The sequence below is a fragment of the Protomyctophum bolini genome, assembly GCF_963924005.1.
Source record: "Protomyctophum bolini genome assembly, chromosome: 2".
In the NCBI taxonomy this organism is placed as follows: Eukaryota; Metazoa; Chordata; class Actinopteri; order Myctophiformes; family Myctophidae; genus Protomyctophum; species Protomyctophum bolini.
Genome location: NC_137863.1, coordinates 44,729,596 through 44,754,069, shown reverse-complemented (window position 1 = coordinate 44,754,069; position 24,474 = coordinate 44,729,596). Strand labels below are relative to the sequence as shown.

The following is a 24,474-nucleotide window of genomic DNA, read 5'->3' as shown; positions in this document are numbered from 1 at the left end:
TGTTGTGCAGCAGACAAAACAGAGATTCGGCGTTTGTCCGGGACCCCATGGTGTATCTGAGTGAGGTGGTGGTTGTAGATTGGCTATTTTCACTACTATTTAAACTTGGAATTTATTTGATATGTGTTATTTATTCATGAAAAATCATTTGTTTTTAATTCAAGAAAATAAATGCTTTTTCGAGAGTGTTTTTTTTTTTTAAATAATAATAATAAACTATTGAAAACAAAATGTAGGAGACGAAAAACAAAGAGACCCATAAGAATGTGTCAGCGACCCACAAATGGGGGTCTCGAGCCACTGTTTGGGGACCCGTATCCGGAAGTTGTGCAACCGACGCGTCATCATTTTGAATCCACCACTAGGCCAGAGCTTTGTAGTTCGTATTGTGTTGTAATAACACTGTAGCACTGTTAGCACCATTGTTAGCACGTTAGCACGCTGGCAGTCAACAGTAGGCCCACACAGTCAACCAGTAGCCGTTAGTTACGGCCGTCGCACGCGCGCCACGATGTAGCGACTTTGAAGTAATAATAACCAATTCATTAAAGGTGAGTTATTATTATGTTCCTGTTGTTGTTGTTGGTGTTTAGCTGCTGCTTAGCTACAAGCTAACTGGGCTAGCGCGAGGCTTTTAGCCACTTGTCACAGTTGTGTGTTATTGACGTTATGTAAACACGTGCTGTCTCGTGCGACGCACGCGCGTGTTGTATCAGTTAAGGTTTTATTAGTTTTGTTTTTATTTCAAATAACGCTGTGGGTTTATTTGAGCTGTTTCGGTGCTTGTATGTGGCCCTGGCTATGCCAACATAGCAAATCTGCTCTATTCATCATGTTCATAAGATCTGGCTCTGTGTTGACTTGACAGCTGCTCGTCAACGATCACGGTGGTCGCAAACAGTGGTTTTCAACACGGTTTCACACCAAGATCCATTATTTATTTGCCATTTGAGCCACGGACCACCATTTGACATTTAGCCTCTCAGACCCAAAACCTAGAACATTTTGTTATTGTTGAATATTTTGTTATTGTTTGATAATATTATCTCCACAATTATCAAAGCTGCATTGATGTGGAAGAGAAATAACATGGAAACGTTGATCCAAGTTACAATTCGTCAATATGCTCTAATTGTGTAGACTTCTTCATTGTAATGCAAGTGTGCAGAGTGTAAAACCCTTACTGTTTTTTTTTACAATCTTATGAATCAGTTACAGATCTATAGGGTCCATTTTAGTTCCCTAACTATCTATCTTTTGTCTGGGACCCTGTCTGAAGGACCATTGGTGTTGGTGGTCCCCAAACCACTGGGCTAAAAATAAATAAACGCTGTAATAAAGGTGTATTCTTTCTTTAGTATATTTCATGAATATGTAAGGTTTGGGAATGAAGAACGACATGTATGTCTGTCTGTATGTATACATGTCTATATGTTTTGAAATGGAGTTTGAAAAAACAGTTGTATCATTGAACCACTACCTCATAGTCATAATGCAATGATTTATATCTATCTATCTATCTATCTATCTATCTATCTATCTATCTATCTATCTATCTATCTATCTATCTATCACATATCGATTGGTTATATCAGTGGTTTTAAACCCTTTTCATATCAAGGACCATTATATATTCAGCATTTGAGCCATGGGCCACCATTTGAAGACATAAAGCCTCTCAGACTCAAAACTTAGAATATTGTTGTCGTCATGGGATGGGATTGTATCCACAATTCCATGCTGTATTGATGTTGGTACCATCAGGAGAGACAACTCATCTGGCAAACGCTGATCAAAATATCAATTATTCTACATTCTCTAATTGTGTAGACTTATTTTAGATTCACTAATGCAGCTGTTTAACAAATATTATGTAACTCTCTTAGAGCGTTACGGGTCCATTTGGTTTAATATTTTTTTACAATCTAATCCATTTGGTTAACAACTCTCCTGTCATTTAGCTGGTGGCCACCTGGAACCCCCTCAAGGCCCACTGGGTTATATTGATTGATTATGGGCAAGTTTTACTAGGACTGTCACAATTATTACATGATTGCTTAATCACAATTATTTGAAATGATCACAATTATTTTGTCATAATGTTCATAATCGTTTCCATGTTGAAAAATGTTCATACATTAAAAAAGATCTGAAATAGCAGATCTACAAGTATAAAAATACATGTCAGTAATTTCTTAGTTTTTTTCAGTTATTTGTCATATCTGCCCTGTGCATTTTCTTGATTATGGGGCAAACAGAAATGTATTCTTCATTCATAATGTTCAATGCCACAAACACAATTATAATGTGTAACAGATTGTGTGCTAATTAATCGCCAATTTGAAATTGGAATCGTGTCAGCGGTAGTTATTACATGAATAAATGCATATTAATAACGTTTGTTGCACGCCTGCATTTCAGATGAGCTCTCCATCAATCCAGACCTCTGCACCAAGCTCTCCATGCAGGACCCTACCCGGGGAGGAGAGTCAGGTGAATAGTTAATTACATTGTTATTATTTAATGAAGGAATGATTTTGGTGGTCGTGGCAGACAGTGTTATGGGCAAGGATACAACAATACTGTGCATTGGGCAGGTGGAAGAGTAAGCACCTCAATGTAACATAATCAAAATGTTGTAACTGTGTGTGTGTGTGTGTGTGTGTGTGTGTGTGTGTGTGTGTGTGTGTGTGTGTGTGTGTGTGTGTGTGTGTGTGTGTGCGCGTGCGCGCGCTAGTTGTATTCTGTTTTTTAATGAATGAACTGCCCAACTGAGGAGATCTGGCAAATGAATGTCTCCCTTCTTTTACTATAAAGTTTTTTTTAAGGAGTGACGATAAAGTGTTTCTGATTTCTGAAAAGTAGGAATAAAAAAATAAATAAAGTCCCCATTTATTTGAAATCAAAAATTTCAAATAAATGGACGATAAAGTACTCGGATTTGGCACACACCAATAATATATGTACAGGTTTGGTAGACATTTGTAGTTATTGTGGAAATCTTACTAGACCTAAATTGTGAAATGTTCTAATCATGTATACTTTGCATTACTTAAGACCGTTTTCCAAATATATATTTTTTAAATATCTTGGACAAAATAGCCAGTTTTACTATGGATGGATGTGCCCACTCTTCTGTTATCATCGTCACAACATTTACACGAGATTCCAAAGCAGTGAGAGTGAGATGCATTTATGTATGTTTTCTCCACAGGTTCGGCCCAGAGCTCCTCTGCTGCAGATTCTGTGATTCATATATTTATGTATGTTTTCTCCACAGGTCCAGCCCAGAGCTCCTCTGCTGCAGATCATTCTGTGATTCATATATTTATGTATGTTTTCTCCACAGGTCCAGCCCAGAGCTCCTCTGCTGCAGATCATTCTGTGATTCATATAATTATGTATGTTTTCTCCACAGGTTCAGCCCAGAGCTCCTCTGCTGCAGATCATTCTGTGATTCATATATTTATGTATGTTTTCTCCACAGGTCCAGCCCAGAGCTCCTCTGCTGCAGATCATTCTGTGATTCATATATTTATGTATGTTTTCTCCACAGGTTCAGCCTAGAGCTCCTCTGCTGCAGATCATTCTGTGATTCATATATTTATGTATGTTTTCTCCACAGGTCCAGCCCAGAGCTCCTCTGCTGCAGATCATTCTGTGATTCATATATTTATGTATGTTTTCTCCACAGGTCCAGCCCAGAGCTCCTCTGCTGCAGATTCTGCGTGTGGCCGGAGCCCAGGAGGACGTGTTCACTCTCAAAGAGGTACGAGACACTGGCCTATGGATATTAATGCTTTATCTAGTGAATATGGACGCTTTATCCAAATCAAAATCAAACTTTGATTTTTATAGAGCACATTCATAAAAATCAAAATTGACCAAAGTGCTATACAAGTGCAACAACAACAAAAGTGAAAGTGAAAACAAACGGATCAAGACACAAACATTAATTTGTGAAGCCACTAAGGAAATCGGGACTTCCTGAAAGTTCATATAATGGCCTGTTGTGGCGCTGTCATTGGGCCCAAAAAAACCCATAGCTCCATAGAGGTCCATGTATTTGGACCAGGGGGGCAGTCAGACAGATTTTTTGTGAAGCCACTAAGGAAATGAAAGTTCATATAATGGCCTGTTGTGGCGCTGTCATTGGGCCCAAAAAACCCCATAGCTCCATAGAGGTCCATGTATTTGGACCCAACTTCACCTAGACTGTATTACCTTAATGAAACATGAATCATGAATACTTTCTGCTTCCAGTCACTAGTTTAAAGTCTCATTTCTCATGTCATAATATTCTTTTTGGAAAATTATGGTCCCATTTATTTAAAAGAATGACCATAAAGTCATGTTCTGAGGGGTGTGGCTACCGTTACAGTCTATGATCGGGATCCACCCCCCCCGTTCGAGTCAAAATAAAAACCAACGAAGAAGAAAGGGGGGGAAGTCCCGTCTTGTTGTCTGGGCCAGCCAATGGCTCAGCTGGGCCCAAACGGATCTAGAAAGATGGCGATTTACAATTCAAGGACTGACTGGCTTCATCTTACGTCCATATCAGACCCGGAGAACGCTTTGTCCATATTTTCTTTTACAGTATATGGTTGTGTACTACTAACTAGGTGATGCACTACCTGGGCCAGTACATCATGGGGAAGCAGCTGTACGATAAGAGCGATAAGAGCCGGAATCACATCGTCCACTGTCAGGACGACCCTCTGGGAGAGCTGCTGGAGGTGGAGAGCTTCTCTGTCAAAAACCCCAGGTAGGGCCTGTCTGTCTGTCACCATTACAGATATTGGTTGCAATAAATTGTAATTAACAGTTTTGAGTGCCGCCCGGTGGACTAAAGTGGTGGTGCTTGGGTTGCCGGTGATTTTAGGCAATTCCACTATGACTGTATCGATGCTATAGCGGCTTGGAAAACGCCAATGTTCCCCATCGCTCTCACCAGATAATCAGAAAAGACTGCAAAGGCCGCGACTAAAACGGAAGCTATTGAGAAACAAAATCTGAGCGAGGCAATGTTACAGCGATATCAAGATATCGCCTCAAGACGAGCCTGCTCGTCATGGGTACCCAGCGTCATTAATTTATAGGACAGGTGTACTCGTCATACAGACGGATCCAAATTGTTAAGGATTGTGTTTTTTGCATTCAACATGGAAACGAGTTGATTATGCCGATGATCAAAGCCGAGAACGGAAGCCGTTCCCCTTTTTTTTCCAAATTTTTATCCCACGATTTTGCAACCCATTTTTTAGTGTCAATTATCAAATGTAATCCTGGGCGCTACACTTCCTCCACTTCCTGCCAACCGGGGGAGGGCAGCGGACTGACCTCATGCTTCCTTCTATGCATGAGGAGTCCAAGCTGCTTCTTTTCACCTGACAGGGCCTCAGTTTACCTGGCCGGACGTATAGCGCGTAGAAGGAACACGGCATTTCAACCCAGTTCCTTTCCTCTCCATCAGGCGCCCCGGCTGGCCAGGGGGGAGGTAGTTTAGAGACCAGGATCATTTCTGTTCACAAAGAGCTTTCCTTTAGAGGTGCTCCGATCGGGTTTTTTGGGGACCGATCACCGTTTTTCTTATGATAGGCCAATACCGGTCTTGTGCGTTAAGGGGAACATTTGAATATTTCCAAAAGTATTAATGTCAAAAGTTAAAACCCACGTCTCAACTGTTGCTGTGTGTGTGGAGAGGAAATGGAGAATGTTTAGGCCTGTCACAAAGATGCAGTATTAATACTATATAATATGATTGACTTTTATACCACTTAAATGGTCGGTTTCTCCAGATCAGGTAAATTGTCATTTGGAGCCGATCAAATCAATCAGAGCCACCTCTACTTCCTTTTGCTCCAGACTGTATGACGGAAGCGTTTGTGGGAGGAAACGGTCTGGCGCGCGAGACTACAGTCACACCAAGGAGTTAAATCATCATATTTATTTTATTCATTTTGTTTCACAGCCCGGTGTATGACATGCTGAAGAAGTACTTGGTTGTGCTCGGATGCACCGGTAAGAGATGCAGTCATTTATTACGTCTTAACGTGCTGATACAATATCTTACTGAAAGCAGCCAGCCAGTCAGTCAGTCAGTCAGTCCTCATGGGAGATGGATGGCAGATAACTATAGACATTAATGATACATGGTATACATCTGTGATTGACCTCTTTGTTTAATTTGTCTTTTGTTTCCTCTTTTCTGTCGCGGTGTGGATCTGAACTGATTCATTCTGTTTGCCTCTTTTTGCATTTCATCGTTCAAACCACTTTTGATAGCTTATGGGCCAGTTAAAAAGTATTTTCTTTCCCCAATACATCATGTGTTGTTTATGAGCTATTTTTATGTGTGCAAAAAAAAAGAAGTCATTCCTGGGAGGAAGATTCTGCACCGTCATTCTTAATCCCCACTCGGCCTTTTAGAAAAAAACTGCTGGCGTGGGAGAGAGTACATTGAAAGAAGGGTTTAACTATAATGGGAGTGTCATTATTATATTCTTATTCTTACTAAAAGGGGGTGCATACTTAGTGTAGACTAGTTAGACATGGGTTAAGGTTAGGTTTAGGTGTGCTGCCCCGTGGGAGGTTAGGTTTAGGGTGAGGGTTTGTCACACACACTGACACACCCCTTCTTGTTTGTCCCTCTTTTGATTTTGATTTCTAGTTTTTAACCTTTTAAACCCTTTTAAATAGTTTTCTAATAAATATGTCTGTACTCTTTCTGTAAAGCGACTTTGGGTACCTAGAAAAGCGCTATATAAATCGTATATATTATTATTATTATTATTATAGGTTGTAGTTGTATAGGACTAATGACTGGTCTAACCAATGACTAGTCTAAACCAAAAACTGTCTAAACTAAGTACTGCACCCGTGGGGGGTTAGGTTTAGGGTGAGGGTTTGAGATAGGTTGTAGTTGTAGGACTAATGACTGTGGTCTAACCAATGACTAGTCCAAACCAAAAACTGTCTAAACTAAGTACTGCACCCGTGGGAGGTTAGGTTTAGGGTGAGGGTTTGAGATAGGTTGTAGTTGTAGCACTAATGACTGCGGTCTAACCAATGACTAGTCCAAACCAAAAACTGTCTAAACCAAGTACTGCACCCTACTAAAGGGCTGAGGGGGGGTTTTGCTTTTGTCTGTTACTATGTTCTCATTTGAAATGCAGACGCTGCAGAGACTCTTTCTGTGGGCCGTGAGTGTGTAGAGGGCGGAGTGGAGGACCGCGGTCAGGTAATGCCGAAGCATGGTGCTAAAGGAGAAACGGGGCGCCTCGGCCCGAAGGCCTCACCACACCGCAACCCTGAGATCAAACTGACCTGAGATCAGATTCTAAAAAAAATGTCTTCTACATCCTGACTAGTTTTCCATTCTGACCTGAGATCAGATTCTAAAAAATGTCTTCTACATCCTGACTAGTTTTCCATTCTGACCTGAGATCAGATTCTAAAAAATGTCTTCTACATCCTGACTAGTTTTCCATTCTGACCTGAGATCAGATTCTAAAATAATGTCTTCTATGTCAAGTTTTTTTTTTTAAATAGCAGACCTACAAGCTCATAGCGCGCCACTCGACTAACGTACTTAACACATTCAGGCCTGACGTCGAAATTAAAAAAAAAAGAAAAAGTTTTCTAAACCATGACAATTTTCCTACAAGTTCATAGCGCGCCACTCGGTGGCGCGCTATGAACTTGTAGATCTGCTATTTTTCAATAGCTAAATTATAACATAATGTATGTAACCACCAAATGGGGTTCCAAAGGGGTTAAAGTACCAAAAGTAATCACTATGCAGGATATCCCATTTCACAAGTTTAGGCGAGAAAAACAAAATCTTTTGAAAATAGCAGATCTACAAGTATGAGGTTGTAGATTGGCTATTTTCAAACGTCTGAAATGTTAGTAAGTACGGTAACTGAAGTTTACAAAAAAAAATAGTGGAGTAAAAGTACAATATAGAGTGTAGTGGAGTAGAAGTAGTAGTATTGGAAATTGGGAATACTTCAAAATTGTACTTAAATTACAGTACATTTAGAGCCCGACATAATTTTACCTTTTCGATGACGTCAGTATCGGCGATTGTGCTGTCGATGTGTCCCACTTTTTTTTTAATGTATATATATAATTTTGTTCATGTCATCATCACACATTTATATCTAAACAAAACAAATATATAGAGACAGTCTACAAGCTCACAACACTTTGAAATGTCGTGAGCTTGTAGTCAAAGCTATTTTTGTATTTTTTTTAAATGGGCCATAAGTTTAATTAAGATCCACGTAGGCGTTCCTCTTTTATAATATCAAAAAGTTATCCATTCTTACTTACAATATAAGTTGCTTTATAAGTTACATGTTTTTTTTAAAGGTATATTTAGTGATTTCACTTAATTCAAATATCACTTATTTTTTTGTTTTGTTGTGATAATCCTCTCTACTATAGAGTGTGCTGACCATATAAGGAGTTCCTCCCTGTCCCCAGTTAACCCCTGGGGGTCAAAAAACCTTAGGTTTCGTTTTTTGGCTCTCTATCCTGATTGGTCGAAAGGCTTAGGTCCCAGCCAAAAACGAAACCTAAGGTTTTTTGAGTGAAATCACTGAATATACCTTTAATTAGACATTTCATTTCTTCTCAAATTATTGGGTCTGTTGGACCCAAAAACATGTCATCATGGGGTCGACCGTCGGGCTCTAATAATAATAATAACCCAAACAAACGAACGGTCCTCTTTATTTATAGGCTTGCGTGTGGTGAGGTGGGTCGCAGGCGCTGCTGTCTCCGTTGGGGTGCAGCTTCTGTACAGAGTTGCACCGTCTCTGTACTACTAAAAACCCCTGTCACGTGGTGGTTCCCGGGGGTCCGGTGGGACCCCCACCGGCCCCTAGAGACCACACTACTGACAGGGGGGGCAGAGTCACTGTCTCTGTCTACTCCAGAGTTATCTTCTCTGGCTCCGATCGAGCCGGGGGATATCACAGTTCCTGATCTCAAATGACCTGTTCCAACTCACCCTATACCTACAACTGAACTGTCCTGTTCCTGTGACACCCACCCTACCCACTCCTACACCTTCTGTCCACTCCCCTCACACACACACACACACACACACACACACACACACACACACACACACACGCCACCAACAGAACACCACACCCTTTTTTTCATAGATCTCCATTCAATCTTTTTGAGCCATATTCTACTGCTCCCCCAATTTCAAATCAACCAGCTCTACTTTTCTGTGAAACTTTTAATTATTGCATGTTTTATGTTTGTCTTCTTGGATCATATCAAATAACAAGACAATGCATTTTTTTCCCCCTTCTACCTATAACATAATTTTCATTATCGCTTTGGTCTGATCTTTTTGGTCTTTGCCCCAAGAGAGTTATAAGATCCAAAAGCAGACCAACATTAACATATTTTTATTTGATTCCACAAAATACTGATGGTAATTGTAGAATGTTTATTAGTCTTACTGGCATGCATGTCCTTTAGAATTAACTGCTTCAGGCCTCCCTGCAAAAACAAAGGTTTTCCAGTAATGGCGTGTGTGTGTGTGTGTGTGTGTGTGTGTGTGTGTGTGCGTGTGTGTGTGTGTGTGTGTGTGCGTGTGTGTGTGTGTGTGTGTGTGTGTGTGGGCATGTCCGTTATTATAACAAACATCTTGTAGTCGCAGATGTAGGAAGAATGGCTTAGTTTCTTTGTCCAAACCAAATCTGTCCACATGCGTTTCATCTCTCCATGATTGAAACTTTAATACCTTTCTCATCTTGTCTTCCTGTAAACCTTCCTCTCAAACTGTCTCTGCTGCTTCTCCTCGTCCAGAAACATTTACCCGTCCATGCCCCGATCCTCCCTCCTCCCCCTCTGGCCCGCACACCCCGTCCACCCTGTAGCCCAGTGCCCCCCTTCCCCCAAGAGGTGATGTTGAGCGTGGAGCTGTGAGTCCCCCTAGTGGCCAGTCGTAGCTCCTGTCCTCTGATCGTCTCTTTCTCTGCCTTGTTCTTTCCTCGTCTGTCCAGGTGTTTGGAGGTGTGGCAAAAGCAGGGTTGGAGGCGGGCCTTAATAGGCCCCTCCTCCACCTGCAAACCCCCTCCCAGAGACGACCCCGGGACCCTGATGAGGGTAAGCGCGAGTGCACACACACACACACACACACACATTCTAACCATTTTTTAGCATGAGCACCGATATCAAACAATGCTCTTTGATTACAATTTACAATTTAGGCAGACGCTCTTAATCCAGAGCGACTTACATTAAGCAAGAACAAAAAAGCATGGGAATACATCACATAAAAAGCATTTATCATGAAACATGCGTAAGCTAAGAAAGTACAGTGGAATATCTATATAATGAAACTATACATATAAACTATACATATGTACTATGACGTGCTATGACTACATACAATGCAATTATAGTGCCGTCTACATAACATGCTATAAGTCTGTATCAAATGCTATCTAAGTCTACAGAAATGCTATCTAAGGGGGTAGGGTAAGTGCTATGGGCCATGGTGGAGTCTGAAAAGGTGGGTTTTCAGACTACGGCGGAAGATTGGGAGGGGATGCTGCACTTCTGACTGCAATGGGAAGTGCATTCCACATCACTTACGATCTAGATAATACATAATTGGACACGTGGATTGAAGTTCTCAGTCGCCACCACGGTTTCAGTCCTTTAGATTTTATAGAAGTTCTGCATGTCTTCAATGGAAGCACATGTCATGCAGCGAAAACAGCTAGACTCTCTAAACCAGTGTTTCCCAACCTTTTTTGTCCCAGGGAACACTTTTCATAGCCTAAAAATCTCGGGGGCACACCTAGATATACGGTGTGTGTGTATATATATATATATATATATACTCATTTGAACTCTGCAGAAGGCATTCAAAATACGTGTGCGCTACCTAAATAATGACCAGAAGTAAGTCCTTGAGAACTGGGTTTAGACCAGGATCCCTAATTATGGATATTAACAATACAACTAGTCCTAACCATCTATGTATGTATCTAGACTCTCTGGACGGCCTGACGCGCTCAGCCTGTAAACGAGCCAAGCTGGATGTCACGCTGGACGACTGGGACCTCTCCGGCCTGCCCTGGTGGTTTCTGGGTAATCTGCGCAGTAACTACAGCCGGCGGAGCAACGGCTCCACGGACATCCACACTAACCAAGTAAGCACACGTACATCCACACTAACCTAGTAAGCACACAGACATCCACACTAACCAAGTAAGCACTCGGACATCCACACTAACCTAGTAAGCACACGTACATCCACACTAACCTAGTAAGCACTCGGACATCCACACTAACCTAGTAAGCACACGTACATCCACACTAACCAAGTAAGCACTCGGACATCCACACTAACCAAGTAAGCACTCGGACATCCACACTAACCTAGTAAGACCAGTCACTTCTTCTTCTTTTCTGCTTTGAAAATGTTATCATTTTAGGGCAAGGCAACTTGCCCCCTTGGTGTCGTCAATTATTTTAGAGATAAGATCGAAAAGGAAGCACGCACATCTCCAGAAATTCTTCAAATATACGTACAATGAAAAATAAGGGTTGTCCACATACTGTGTATCTGCTCCCAGGAAACGCTATTTAGGTAACTACTACTGTTACCTAAATAAATGTAACAATCTTTTTCATCAATTATTTTAGGCCATGAAATACAACAGTGATTTTAAGTCTATGGACATAATGAATTGAACTTTAGGGGTTTATCTTTAATATATTATGAAATAACAATAATACAAAAAGAGCTGTTTATGTATAAAAAGAAACAGCACAAGAACCCCTTAGATTATGTTTTAAGAGGTCAGAGTCATGAAACAACCGTTTATTCCAGGTTAGGCTACGATTGTCCTAGCCAAACGGCCGTTTTTGCCTTTCAAAGGCACAGAGGACTTCCCAAGTCTTTCACACCTTCGTCCCGGGAGGGTGAATCTGTTCCCTCGCTTGCTCCAGTACCTCTAGATGCTGCCCCAGTAGATGTCATCTCCATTTGGCAACAATGTACACAAACCTGTCTGCACAATCCTCGAGGTCGTCTTGTGTTCTAGACAAGTTCAACATTCACAATCCCCAAGGTAGTCTGTGTTCTAGACAAGTTGAACATTCCGTTCCTGTTCAGTCACTCCGGCTCTGAGGAGGCGTGGCTGTTGTAGCTAAATTGTTTGAATTTGTGTTGAGCCCAAAACCTTCTCTGACCTTAAGACCCAAAAATGAATTGGACTTCAAATATGAAGCGTTCGTTTATATGAATACATGCTGTCGCTGCTGTCGCAGCCCCCACACTGTGGAACAGCATTCCCCTCGCCGTTAGGTCTGCGCCCTCCGTTGAGTCTTTTAAATCACAACTTATAAACATTTTTATATTCACAAGCCTTTTTTGAATCCCCGACATGATCCTGCACCTTTCCTTTCAGATGACTTTGTCCTATTTGCCTGTTCTATTGTTGACGTCTTCTGCACTGAATTTTACTGTATTATATTGCATTGCACTGTACTATATTCTGCCTTGTGAAACACAAGAGAATTGTTTTTTTAAATGTGCTATATAAATAAATTTAGATTTGATGTCGTTGCTGTCGGGGCAGGAACCTATTATCTCCATTTTTTTAAAGTTGTTTTGCGTTTTGTACACATTTATTGCCCGCGGTTATTTATTTAATCCATTAATAAAATGAGCCCAGCGTTTTATAGCGCCCCGGAGCACTTTTACCGACGGACCGGATGTTGTTTCGGATGTGGCTGTGTAGCAGCTAAATGTAGCCAAAACACTCGATGCGATCGACAACAGTTAGTTGCCGGGTCCCATAAACAAATAACGCACTTCGGGAAAATATGCCAGGCTGTTTGTTGTCCGCTGTTAAAACCACACCCTAACCCTAACCCCTCCCGTTGCTGCAGGAGGACACTGCCGTCGTGTCGGACACCACGGACGACCTGTGGTTCCTCACCGAGGCAGACAGCGAGCAGGTGAGCGTGGAGATGAAGGAGGAGGATGGAGGAGGAGGAGCCGGGAGCGGAGGAGAAGGAGACACTCTGCTGCCCGAGGATGAGGAGTCCCCGGGGAAGGAGGAGAAGACTGATAAAGAGGTTAGGACCATGTCATCTCTCAGGACAGTTTGTGCTTAGGGTCGGCAGCACCACTGCCCTAAACATTAGGGTCAGCACCACTGTCCTAAACATTAGGGTCAGCACCAACACTGCCCTAAACATTAGGGTCAGCACCAACACTGCCCTAAACATTAGGGTCAGCACCACCACTGCCCTAAGCATTAGGGTCAGCACCACCACTGCCCTAAGCATTGGGCTGATTAGGGTCAGCACCACCACTGCCCTAAACATTAGGCTGATTAGGGTCAGCACCACTGCTCTAAGCATTAGGGTCAGCACCAACACTGCCCTAAGCATTAGGCTGATTAGGGTCAGCACCACCACTGCCCTAAGCATTAGGGTCAGCACCACCACTGCCCTAAGCATTAGGCTGATTAGGGTCAGCACCAACACTGCCCTAAACATTAGGGTCAGCACCACCACTGCCCTAAGCATTAGGCTGATTAGGGTCAGCACCAACACTGCCCTAAGCATTAGGGTCAGCACCACCACTGCCCTAAGCATTAGGCTGATTAGGGTCAGCACCAACACTGCCCTAAGCATTAGGGTCAGCACCACCACTGCCCTAAGCATTAGGCTGATTAGGTCAGCACCAACACTGCCCTAAGCATTAGGCTGATTAGGGTCAGCACCAACACTGCCCTAAGCATTAGGCTGATTAGGGTCAGCACCAACACTGCCCTAAGCATTAGGGTCAGCACCAACACTGCCCTAAGCATTAGGGTCAGCACCAACACTGCCCTAAGCATTAGGGTCAGCACCAACACTGCCCTAAGCATTAGGGTCAGCACCAACACTGCCCTAAGCATTAGGGTCAGCACCAACACTGCCCTAAACATTAGGGTCAGCACCAACACTGCCCTAAACATTAGGGTCAGCACCAACACTGCCCTAAACATTAGGGTCAGCACCACCACTGCCCTAAGCATTAGGGTCAGCACCAACACTGCCCTAAACATTAGGGTCAGCACCACTGCCCTAAACATTAGGGTCAGCACCACTGCCCTAAACATTAGGGTCAGCACCACCACTGCCCTAAGCATTAGGGTCAGCACCAACACTGCCCTAAGCATTAGGGTCAGCACCACTGCCCTAAACATTAGGGTCAGGCTCCTCGTTGACAAGACGCACCTCAGCTGTGCTGAACTGAAGTGACTAACTAGAAAATGAACTAACACCATGTATCAGAGACATGAGACATGGAGAGTGACAAATACTACCACCAACAAACATTCTGAACACCAGGTGGCCCGAATAAAATAACAGCCTGTTGGGAGGAAACCAACCAAAACTCCATCAGCCAGGATGTGAAGAAGAGAAAGTGGGGGTGGATTGGACATACAGTGCCCTCCGAAAACCTACTGACAAAATCACTAGGCAAGCACTGGACTGGAACCCACAGGGCACTGGACTGGAGCCCACGGGGCAAAAGAAAAGTGGGGAGGCCAAAACAGACCTGGAGAAGATCAGTGGAGAGTGAGGCAAAGACGACCGGATTATCGTGGTGCCCAGCCGAAGAAAACTGCTCAAAACAGAGTCCGATGGCGGGGTGTGATTGTGGCCCCTATGCTCCACCTATAGGAGCCTACAGGAATAAGTCAAGTAAGTCAACACCATGTAGTGAAAACTCCCGTAACTGTAACCAGGAGAAGAAATTATGAATCTATTTTTTAATCATTCATAACGGGAATCGCGACTATAATTTGAATAAGAATTTTTTTTTACACCCCTAGTTTTTAGTGGTTAAAAAAGGAAAAGGCTGTGATTAACCCTGCCTTCAGAACATGGATGCTACGTGTTAGTGGTTAATGGAAAAAGGCTGTAATTCAAATGAATGATTGTGTGTTTGTCTCCAGATGGCCGACGAGCCAGATGAGGACTCCCAGTGCCTGAGTGACGACACGGACATAGAGATCTGCACACAGGTAGGTCAACATTAGAGCAGGGGTTTTCAACTGATTGTGAACCAGGGACCGCCACCCTGACTTACTTAGAATCAACCTGGGGACCACTGTTGTTTTTGGCAGCAAATTTCTATTTTAGTTTTAGTCATAGTCTCTTGAATAGTGTTCACTTAGTTTTAGTCGCATTTTAGTCACCTGACATGTTCTAGTGTTTAGTCTAGTTTTAGTCGACTAAATGTCATACGATTTTAGTCGACTAAATCTACAGTTGATTTAGTCGACTAAAATGTGTTTTGACAGGCCTTGATGTCGTTGTAATGACATATTTTACACTCTCAGATATACAATCTCACAACGCGTTGCAGCGCGCGACACGTTGTGAGATTGTATATCTGCTATATTCAGCATGCAACCCAGCATAAAACTGGATCTCTTGTCCACTAGTCCCTTACTAACATTTTAGTCTAGTTTTTATTTGTTGACGAAATTGTCAGTATATTTAGTCTTAGTTTTAGTCATCATAGATTCGGTTTTTTTTAGTTTTTATTTAGTTTTAGTCAGTGAAAAAAGGTAGTCGACGAACATTTTTCGTCTTAGTTTTAGTCGACTAAAACAACACTGCTGGGGACCACTGTTGTGTTGGGTGGGGATATGGGCTAAGATTATTGTTTTTGTAACACTTGCCATGCATCCCATGTGTATACATCACACTGGAAAATAAATTCCTGTTCATTTTCCTCATAGACTTTTCAGAAAGTATTTATTTAAAGACGTTTACGCCGCAGACAAAGCCAACTCTTGTCGTGACAAATCATGACCATAAACACAATGTTTTGGGCCAAACAAAGCGGCAGGTTACAACACTTTTGTTGTTTTTTTTCTTTGTAATTATTTGTTTGGTCCAAAATATTGTGTTTGTTGTCACGATTTGTCACGACTCGAGTTGGCTTCGTACGACGCTTAAAAGGTCTTTAAATAAATACTTTTAAAAAATGTCTATGGGAAAAATGCATTGGGATTAATTTCCTGGGCCTGGTGTCGTCATGAAAGGGGGAGGGACTGCGACGCTCTACAATGACTCAACCAGACAATCCGGTGCACTTTCCCTTCTTGAGATTGTAACTCCCTTTGTTCTGTTGAATTTCTTGACCTTCAACTCCAAGGCCATCATAGGTCGCCAGGTCATTCAGTTCACTATTATTATTATTATTATTATTATTATTATTATTATTATTACTATTTCCAGTGGAAAGAAAGTTTTAAAAATCAACAAATCCTTACTATTATTACTAAATGGATGGTCAGGGACCACATGCAGTACTTCCAAGGACCACCAGTGGTCCACAGACCAAAACAAAAAAAAACTACGGGAGCCGGGATGGGAGTGGGAGTAATTCTACCAGGAGTGGGACAGAATGGGACGGCTGCAGGGAGGTGACACGGACTGAAACAATGCTGGCGCTAAATGTAAGAGTTAAGACTTTGCTGTCAAAATGAATACTCTGTGTGTGTGTCTGTGTGTGTGTGTGGTCCATTCAAGGATGCGTGGCAGTGCACAGAGTGCAGGAAGTTCAACACACCTCAGCAGAAGTACTGCGTGCGCTGCTGGGCTCTGCAGAAGAACTGGTACAAGGACGTCCCGCGACTCGTCCACTCCCTGTCCGTCCCCGACATCCCCGTCTCTAGCAGGTATAGGATGTCCACTGACCAGTGTTGTTTTTGGCAGCAAATTTCTATTTTAGCTTTTTTTAGTCGTTGTCTCTTGAATAGTTTTCACTTAGTTTTAAGTCACATTTTAGTCACCCTGGAATGTTCTAGTGTTTAGTCTAGTTTTAGTCGACTAAATGTCGTACGTTTTTAGTCGACTTAAATCTACAGTTGATTTAGTCGACTAAAATGTGTCTTGACAGGCCTTGATGTCGTTGTAATGACATATTTTACACTTTGGTTGCATGCTGAAAATAGCAGATATACAATCTCACAGCAGCCGCGACGCGTTGTGAGATTGTATATCTGCTATTTTCAGCATGCAACCCAGCATAAAACTGGATCTCTTGTCCACCAGTCCCTTCCTAACATTTCAGTCTAGTTTTTATTTGTTGACGAAATTGTCAGTATATTTAGTCTTAGTTTTAGTCATCATAGATTCGTTTTTTTATTTCATGTTTATTTAGTTTTAGTCAGTGAAAAAAAGGTAGTCGACGAACATTTTTCGTCTTAGTTTTAGTCGGCGAAAACAACACTGATAGTTACTCCGTGCCCATAGCCTTAGGTGGGGTTGGCGAAAAGGGCCTTTCTGTTACCCCCTATACCCTCTATACTGCCTCCCCCTGGCCAGGGTTCCTTCCCCGTCCTCGTGCATTGGAGGAAGCATGAGGACAGTCTGTTGCTCTCCCCAGGTTGGCAGAGGGAGTGTAGCGCACTAGACAATAATACTGGGTGAAAGAAATGAGATACAAAAAAACTGTGGTTAATGTTTGTTCTGTAAAAAAGTTATCAAAATCTAATAACTAAAGTTTTCAAATAAATGTAATGGAGTAAAAGTGCATCTGAGATGATAGTAGTGGAGTAGAAGTAAAAGTATTAGGGATGCACCAATATGGAAATTCTTGGCCGATACCAATGTTTAAAATAACAATTTAGCTGACAGCCGATACTGATACCGATTTATATTGTTTAATTCGTTTTTGTTGTTTTTATTTCTCCCTTTTGTGCCAGAGAAACAAATACATAATTCAATGCAAGAACTAAATGTTCAGAATCTATACAGCTTGGTAGACTACAGATAACCAAACATAGTCAATGCAAAATGTATGCTTATATATCGACAACAGATAAACATCGGCTGCTGCCATCGGTTAATGTCAGTTTAATTTGCTGCTGCCATCGGTTAATGTCAGTTTAATTTGCTGCTGCCATCGGTTAATGTCAGTTTAATTTGCTGCTGCCATCGGTTAATGTCAGTTTCATTTGCTGCTGCCATCGGTTAATGTCAGTTTCATTTGCTGCTGCCATCGGTTAATGTCAGTTTCATTTGCTGCTGCCATCGGTTAATGTCAGTTTAATTTGCTGCTGCCATCGGTTAATGTCAGTTTAATTTGACCAATACCGATATTTGACCAATACCGGCAACATCGTTCCGATACAGATTATGTGGCCGGTACAACGGTGCATCACAAAAAAGTATTGAAAATTGGAAACACTCGACTAAATACAAATACCTCAATTATTTTCTTAAAGGGACACTTCACCCTTTTTGCAAAAAAATATATGTTAATGACGTTTAGAAGCTTTAGATCACTTTCCTGGGGGTATTTATGTGTGTAATATGTGGTTTTAGATATTTTAGATTGTAGCAGTGAGCCTGTTGTCTCTGATGTCATGGAAACTGGTCTCACTACCTTCCTGGACTACAATTACCATAATTATTTGGTGCACTGCTCCTCCTTGTGGATAGGGGGGAGAGCTGTCTTACTGAGACAACATGTAGTCCAGGAAGGAAGTGAGCCCAGTGTCCATGACATCAGAGACAACAGGCTCACGGCTACAATCTAAAATATCTAAAACCACATATTACACACATAAAGACCCCCAGGAAAGTGTTCTAAAGCTCCTAAACGTCATTAACATATATTTTTTTGCAAAAAGGGTGAAGTGTCCCTTTAAGCACAGTACTTAATCAGACCAGTGTGTGTCCAGTGGAAACCTTCGTATGAATCTGATCTCGGGTCAGAATGGGTTAATCAGACCAGTGTGTGTGTCCAGTGGAAACCTTCGTATGAATCTGATCTCGGGTCAGAATGGGTTTAAGCAAAATGTTACTTTCCACCACGCAGCTCCGCCGCGGCACGCCGCAACAACGACGACGACAGCGACGCCGACAGCGAGGAGGGCGTGGACGTGCCGGACTGCATGCGCGCGGCGTCCGACCCCATCATCCTTCCCTCCCACTCCACCGCCGACCGGCCCCTGGCCTCATGCGCCCTGACCGGGGGTGGCAGGGGCCGGGGCCGGGGAGGAGGGGGTTCCCTCTCCTCCGGGCTGTCGTCCACGTCCAGGGACGACCGCAGCAGCGGCGAGAGCCAGGAAAGCCTGGGGATGATGGAGGTGGGGGGGGCCGACGCCCTGTCGGAGCCCTGCAAGCTGTGCCGCGTGCGGCCGCGCAACGGGAACATCATCCACGGGCGCACGGCCCACCTGCTCACCTGCTTCCCGTGCGCCCGCCGGCTGCACAAGTTCCAGGCGCCGTGCCCCGGCTGTGGCAAGATCATCCAGAGAGTGATCAAGATTTTCTTCCTCTAGTCTTAAAAAGAAAGAAAAAAAAGACAACCCCACGAATACATACATACTGTAGTTACATACACACAGTAACAATAACCCCACGCATACATACATAGTTACATACACAACGTACATACAGTAACAATAACCCCTCGCATACATACATAGTTACATACACACGTACATACAGTAACAATAACCCCACGCATACATACATAGTTACATACACAACGTACACACAGTGACAATAACCCCTCGCATACATACATAGTTACATACACACGTACATAAAGTAACAATAACCCCACGCATACATACATATAGTTACATACACACGTACATACAGTAAATGTATGGCGTCCAAATTATTATTCGACCGTACGGATGGGTTCTTCTCGAATCCTTTTGTTTTTACCAGGTAGATCAATTAGCGTTTATTTTTTTAACCCACTTTCGAGCAAACCCTGGACTCGTGGCAATAGTTGCACTCGTCTTAACACACTTAAGAAATCAAATTAGCACCGCCGTTCGTACATTACACAAGCTCCGTAGACACAGTCGCACGTTAAACGCACTCAAATTGGTTCGCGCTGGGTTGCATCGCGCACTGCCTCTGAAGTGTACCCGGGTACAACCCGAAGTGTACCAGTGTACAACCTGATAGAGACATCACACTGCCTCTGAAGTGTACCCGGGTACAACCTGAGACGTCGCACTGCCTCTGAAGTGTACCCGGGTACAACCTGAGACATCGCACTGCCTCTGAAGTGTACCCGGGTACAACCTGAGACATCGCACTGCCTCTGAAGTGTACCCGGGTACAACCTGAGACATCACACTGCCTCTGAAGTGTACCCGGGTACAACCTGAGACGTCGCACTGCCTCTTGAAGTGTACCCGGGTACAACCTGAGACATCACACTGCCTCTGAAGTGTACCTGGGTACAACCGGAGAGGGACATCACACTGCCTCTGAAGTGTACCCGGGTACAACCTGAGACATCACACTGCCTCTGAAGTGTACCCGGGTACAACCGGAGAGGGACATCACACTGCCTAGTCTGAAGTCTACCCGGGTAGAACCTGAAGTGTACCTGTGTACAACCTGATAGAGACATCACACTTCCTCTGAAGAGTACCCGGGTACAACCTGAGACATCTGGTGTTTGAGACGTTTTAGTTTGACCACATTTCACAGAGAACACGAGGTATTTATTTATCTATTTATTGGTGGGCCACTTAAGAAGTGTGTGTGTGTGTGTGTGTGTGTGTGTGTGTGTGTGTGTGTGTGTGTGTGTGTGTGTGTGTGTGTGTGTGTGTGTGTGTGTGTGTGTGTGTGTGTGTGTGTGTGTGTGTGTGTGTGTGTGTGTGTGTGTGTGTGTGTGTGTGTCATGATGAAGGCTTTTTATTTATTTTTTTTTATTAACGTTGTCGAGTCACTTACATTATTCAGCATGTTGTTATTATTATTAAGTATGCTAAGCTGTTGCTCCTCTTAATCTAAGTTGTTTCCAGGGTAGGTGAATGGTGCCATACATTTTTTCGTTTCTTTTGTGCCATTTTTTTTTTAACCAGACTGGTGAAACTCCGGGCCTCTTCACGCTCTGCAGTTCGGATACAGGATATAGGTGGGCACTAGGGACATCTCAGGTCACCTCCATGTAAAATTGCCTATTTTGTCCAAAATGTTAAAACATCTAATATTTGAAAGATGTGATCAGGCACAGTACATCATTATCAGACTTAATTTTATCCTACAACATCTTGTTTATGTCCCAAAATGACTGGATATACAGGTTTTGTAGAAATATTAGACCTTCTAATCATATATAATTTACTTTACTTAAAAAAATCTATTTCCAAATATATTATTTTGGATTAAAATAATGGCAATTTTAGGCCCTAACCGCACCAATGCAACTACGTGCAACTCGAGTTGCATGGCGAATCATTGGTGCGGTTAGGGAGGGCTTAAGACCGAAGTGCCCACTCTTCCTTGGTGCCCATCTCACATATCCTGTTATCCTGTTAAGAGTATTAATTTGAAGCTGTTTGTGCACTCATGGCTTCCTAGAGTCTTCTAGGCCAGGGGGCCTTCAACAGGGGGGTCCTCACCATAGACTTATATAAAGGCTATAGATGGCACAAGGCGGAGTCTCCGGCGTCGTTCACCGGTGGCCAGCTTGCTATAGCCTGGTTAATAAACCAGACTGATATCGCACAGACCGCGGGATATTAGCAGTTTGACTGGTTTAAACCCGCATTTTAATCAACCCCCCTTCACTGCCGAGATTGTTGTATTACCTTTAGAGCATACGCTGAATTATTTGGGCTTTTAATCCGCGAAAATCCAGCGAAAAAAGGTCCCTCGGTTTGTTATGATTCGATCGTACCATCCACCATCTTGGTGCACCCGGAAGACGCACACAAGACCCGTCTCCATGAGTTGTTGTACCCCATTAATTTGCATTGGCCTCAATTTCCCAGAAGCCCTAGCAGCCCACAGCATGTGACGATTTCCGGTTTCGTCATCAAAACGAAACCATCTAGTCTCTATCTCCGCGGCAAAGACGGAGTTTCTTTTTATTTATTACAATACGGCGGATTAAACACATAAAACAAAAGGCGGGTATGTCGTATATTGCAGCGACAGTAACCTGGAGTATACCATTCCTGGCAGTAAAACTGCTTTAGTCTGGGGAGGCTCAGCTTGGATTTAATTTCCAGGGCGGCGGGTTGAAACATTTTCTCTTTGACGCAATTGGTCAGAGCTACTGTCAGTCAAAGGTCTCAAGCATTGAAAGTCACTGTACCAAAGCCCGCCCATATTGCATACCGTGTCCCGATTGGCCGCCCCATTTCTCTGGTGTAGGAAATGGGCGTATACAATTGAGCCTCTCCAGACCGTAATTCGCCGGCAGGCAATTTTTGTTTTACCAACGGCTGATTCGGTCTGGTTTATTAACCAGGCTAATCTTGCTACAGTGAATTTTGTATGCATTATCATCTGACGTTTATAACAAACCAAACAGTTTGAAAATCGGTTTAAAATGTAGCAAGTTGTGGTTAAAAATGTAGCAAGTTGTGGTTATTTAGAAAGTACATGTCCCATAGACACAATGTTATGAGTGGGTGAGCTACCTGAAGCAAGATGGTCGCCACGTGGCGATGTCGCTCTACATTAGCCAGCAGCATGGGCGAGCCATCTATGGTCCTCACTGAATTGGCCCCTTTTCCACCTAAAGAACTTTGAACTAATCTAGAATTGGTTCCGTTCTAGATCCTTGGAACCTTTTATGGTGCTTTTCACTGAATGTTTTGGTTCCAGTTCCAAACCATGTGTTAGCGTTCTGAACCGATTAATTTTCAGTGGAAACACAAACTGCTTCATCTCTCTCAGATAAGGGGTCCCTGCTTCAACTCTCAGATAAGGGGTCCCTGCTTCAACTCTCAGATAAGGGGTCCTTGGCCTGAAAAACATTGAAGACCTCTGCTTCTAGGTTTTAAAGACTTCATTCACGCTGATGAAGAAGTGATGCTAAAAAGACTAAAATGCTGTATTTTCAACTGAAAAACAGAAAAACAAGGCATCCACGCAGAAACATTTTACATGGCACTAATTTCGCCAAAGTATAATTCCAGCTCGCCCTTGTCAGCCCAGTTTTTTTTTTTCTTTTTTCCTACATGCCTTTTTTGTCAACATGGGTGAATGTATAATTCATTATTGTACATCAACACAAGCTCTGTGACTTGTTTATCTCTGTTTAAATATGTAGGATTATAATAACCAGCTTGAATAACTGCACAGCTGAAGAAATATTTACTATATTTATATCTTCAAGGGAGTATAAATGGTCTAGTTAATGTATATTGGATAATTAGCTGCCGAAGCTAAAACAGTTTAAACTCTGCAGTCCTTTTTGTTTGTAATGGTCAATTTGATGACTGTCCAGTGTGTCCTTGAACCTTCATTCTGGACGGTTTTTTTCCGTTGTATTTAATTTATTTATGTTCATCTTGGTAATGAACGAGAAAAGGTAAGAGCCAAAAAAAAAAGTCTGCACTTATTCCCATTCATAGACTGGTTGGTTATGTCTTGGCATGAATGAATATTGTCGCTTTCGGGGCAGGAATCTCTTATTTCCATATTTTAAAGTTTATTTTTTCTTTATTTTTTTTGTAAATTAATGCCCTACACATGGTAGCAGATCCCTACAAATGTAGCAGATCCACAAGCTCGAAACTGCGTCCTTGCGGATCTGCTACTCTTTGGACATAATGTGGTTTTTCCACCCGATAAATAATCCTGAAAAGGAGAATTTTGGTGCCGCTTTCCAAAGAAAGGCGAGGAGTTTTATCTTTGGCATGTTGTTAAAGGCAACACATTCTCACAAATGGCATAATAATAAGGCCTAAATATGTTAATTAGGGCCTAAATATGTTTAATTAATTTATACACAACCTGTACCGGTGTTGCACCGCGAGAATAGATATCTACAAGCTTAGGCAGTATACATCGGCATTGTGCGCTTGTAGATCTGCTATTTTCACTGCATGATGGTGATGTGGGAGGGGCTTATACTTCATTTAGATTGTTTTGATTGGAGCGTTTCACTGCCAGGTAATGACTTTGATTTTGAACTTGTATAGTTTTTTTTTTTCCTTTCTTGTTTGTTTCTGTTCCAGTTGTTCAGGAGGATAATTATTATTGTGTGTTCTGAGTGTTTATTTTAATAACTGATGATGATGGTGGTGGTTACATGTTTTTCTCTTCCCGTGTCGGTGCCTGTTAATTATGCCCTAGAAACTCATTTATTTTCAGTTACGGAGGTGTGAGCTGTTGTCCCCCTCCACCAAAAACTTGAATTCATACAGATTATTTTGTTTTTGTCGCATTCCTCCGAATTATTGGCTTAATTTGGAATGCGACAAAGAAAATTATAATCTCCATCAATAATCCAAGCCAGGCTTCCCTTGGTTGTGTAATTCATAGAAAAATAATACTTTTTTTCTCTCCTTTTAATCTCACGACTAAAAATTGCACAGAGATATTTATTTTCGCTACTTTAACAGACTCGTGATGTTTTTTTTTTGTGCTTGTAGGAAGGACTCTTCACAACGTGTGCTTATAATGTCCGCC

General features: G+C 42.4%; 1 protein-coding gene across 4 annotated transcripts; it reads left to right on the top strand.

Annotated features, from left to right (window-relative positions):
* The first annotated feature begins 373 nt into the window (after nt 1-373).
* mdm4 (MDM4 regulator of p53) lies at nt 374-23,653 on the top strand. Of its 4 annotated transcripts, none has more exons than XR_013965531.1 (13): nt 374-572; nt 2,427-2,493; nt 3,695-3,769; nt 4,623-4,765; nt 5,972-6,021; nt 7,176-7,240; nt 10,035-10,137; nt 11,032-11,192; nt 12,940-13,128; nt 15,006-15,074; nt 16,594-16,742; nt 18,890-19,974; nt 20,165-23,653. XR_013965531.1 is itself a non-coding variant. In XM_080785873.1 (12 exons), exons 2-12 carry the CDS (start codon nt 2,422-2,424, stop codon nt 19,353-19,355), a joined length of 1,542 nt encoding a protein of 513 aa, XP_080641999.1. In that variant the 5' UTR covers nt 374-551; the 3' UTR covers nt 19,356-23,653. The 4 variants fall into 4 exon arrangements, 2 of the variants coding, with proteins under 2 accessions (XP_080641999.1, XP_080641998.1); XR_013965532.1 differs by having other exon boundaries at nt 20,042-23,653; XM_080785873.1 differs by having other exon boundaries at nt 374-551; nt 2,422-2,493; nt 18,890-23,653.
* Nucleotides 23,654-24,474: the final 821 nt, after the last annotated feature.

What these genes read in the sequence shown, in the direction of transcription:
- mdm4 (XM_080785872.1), top strand. An exon ending in TACCCGGGGAGGAGAGTCAG is followed by an intron (nt 2,494 to 3,694) that starts GTGAATAGTTAA and finishes TTTTCTCCACAG; the next exon opens with GTCCAGCCCAGAGCTCCTCT. An exon ending in AGGAGAAGACTGATAAAGAG is followed by an intron (nt 13,129 to 15,005) that starts GTTAGGACCATG and finishes GTTTGTCTCCAG; the next exon opens with ATGGCCGACGAGCCAGATGA.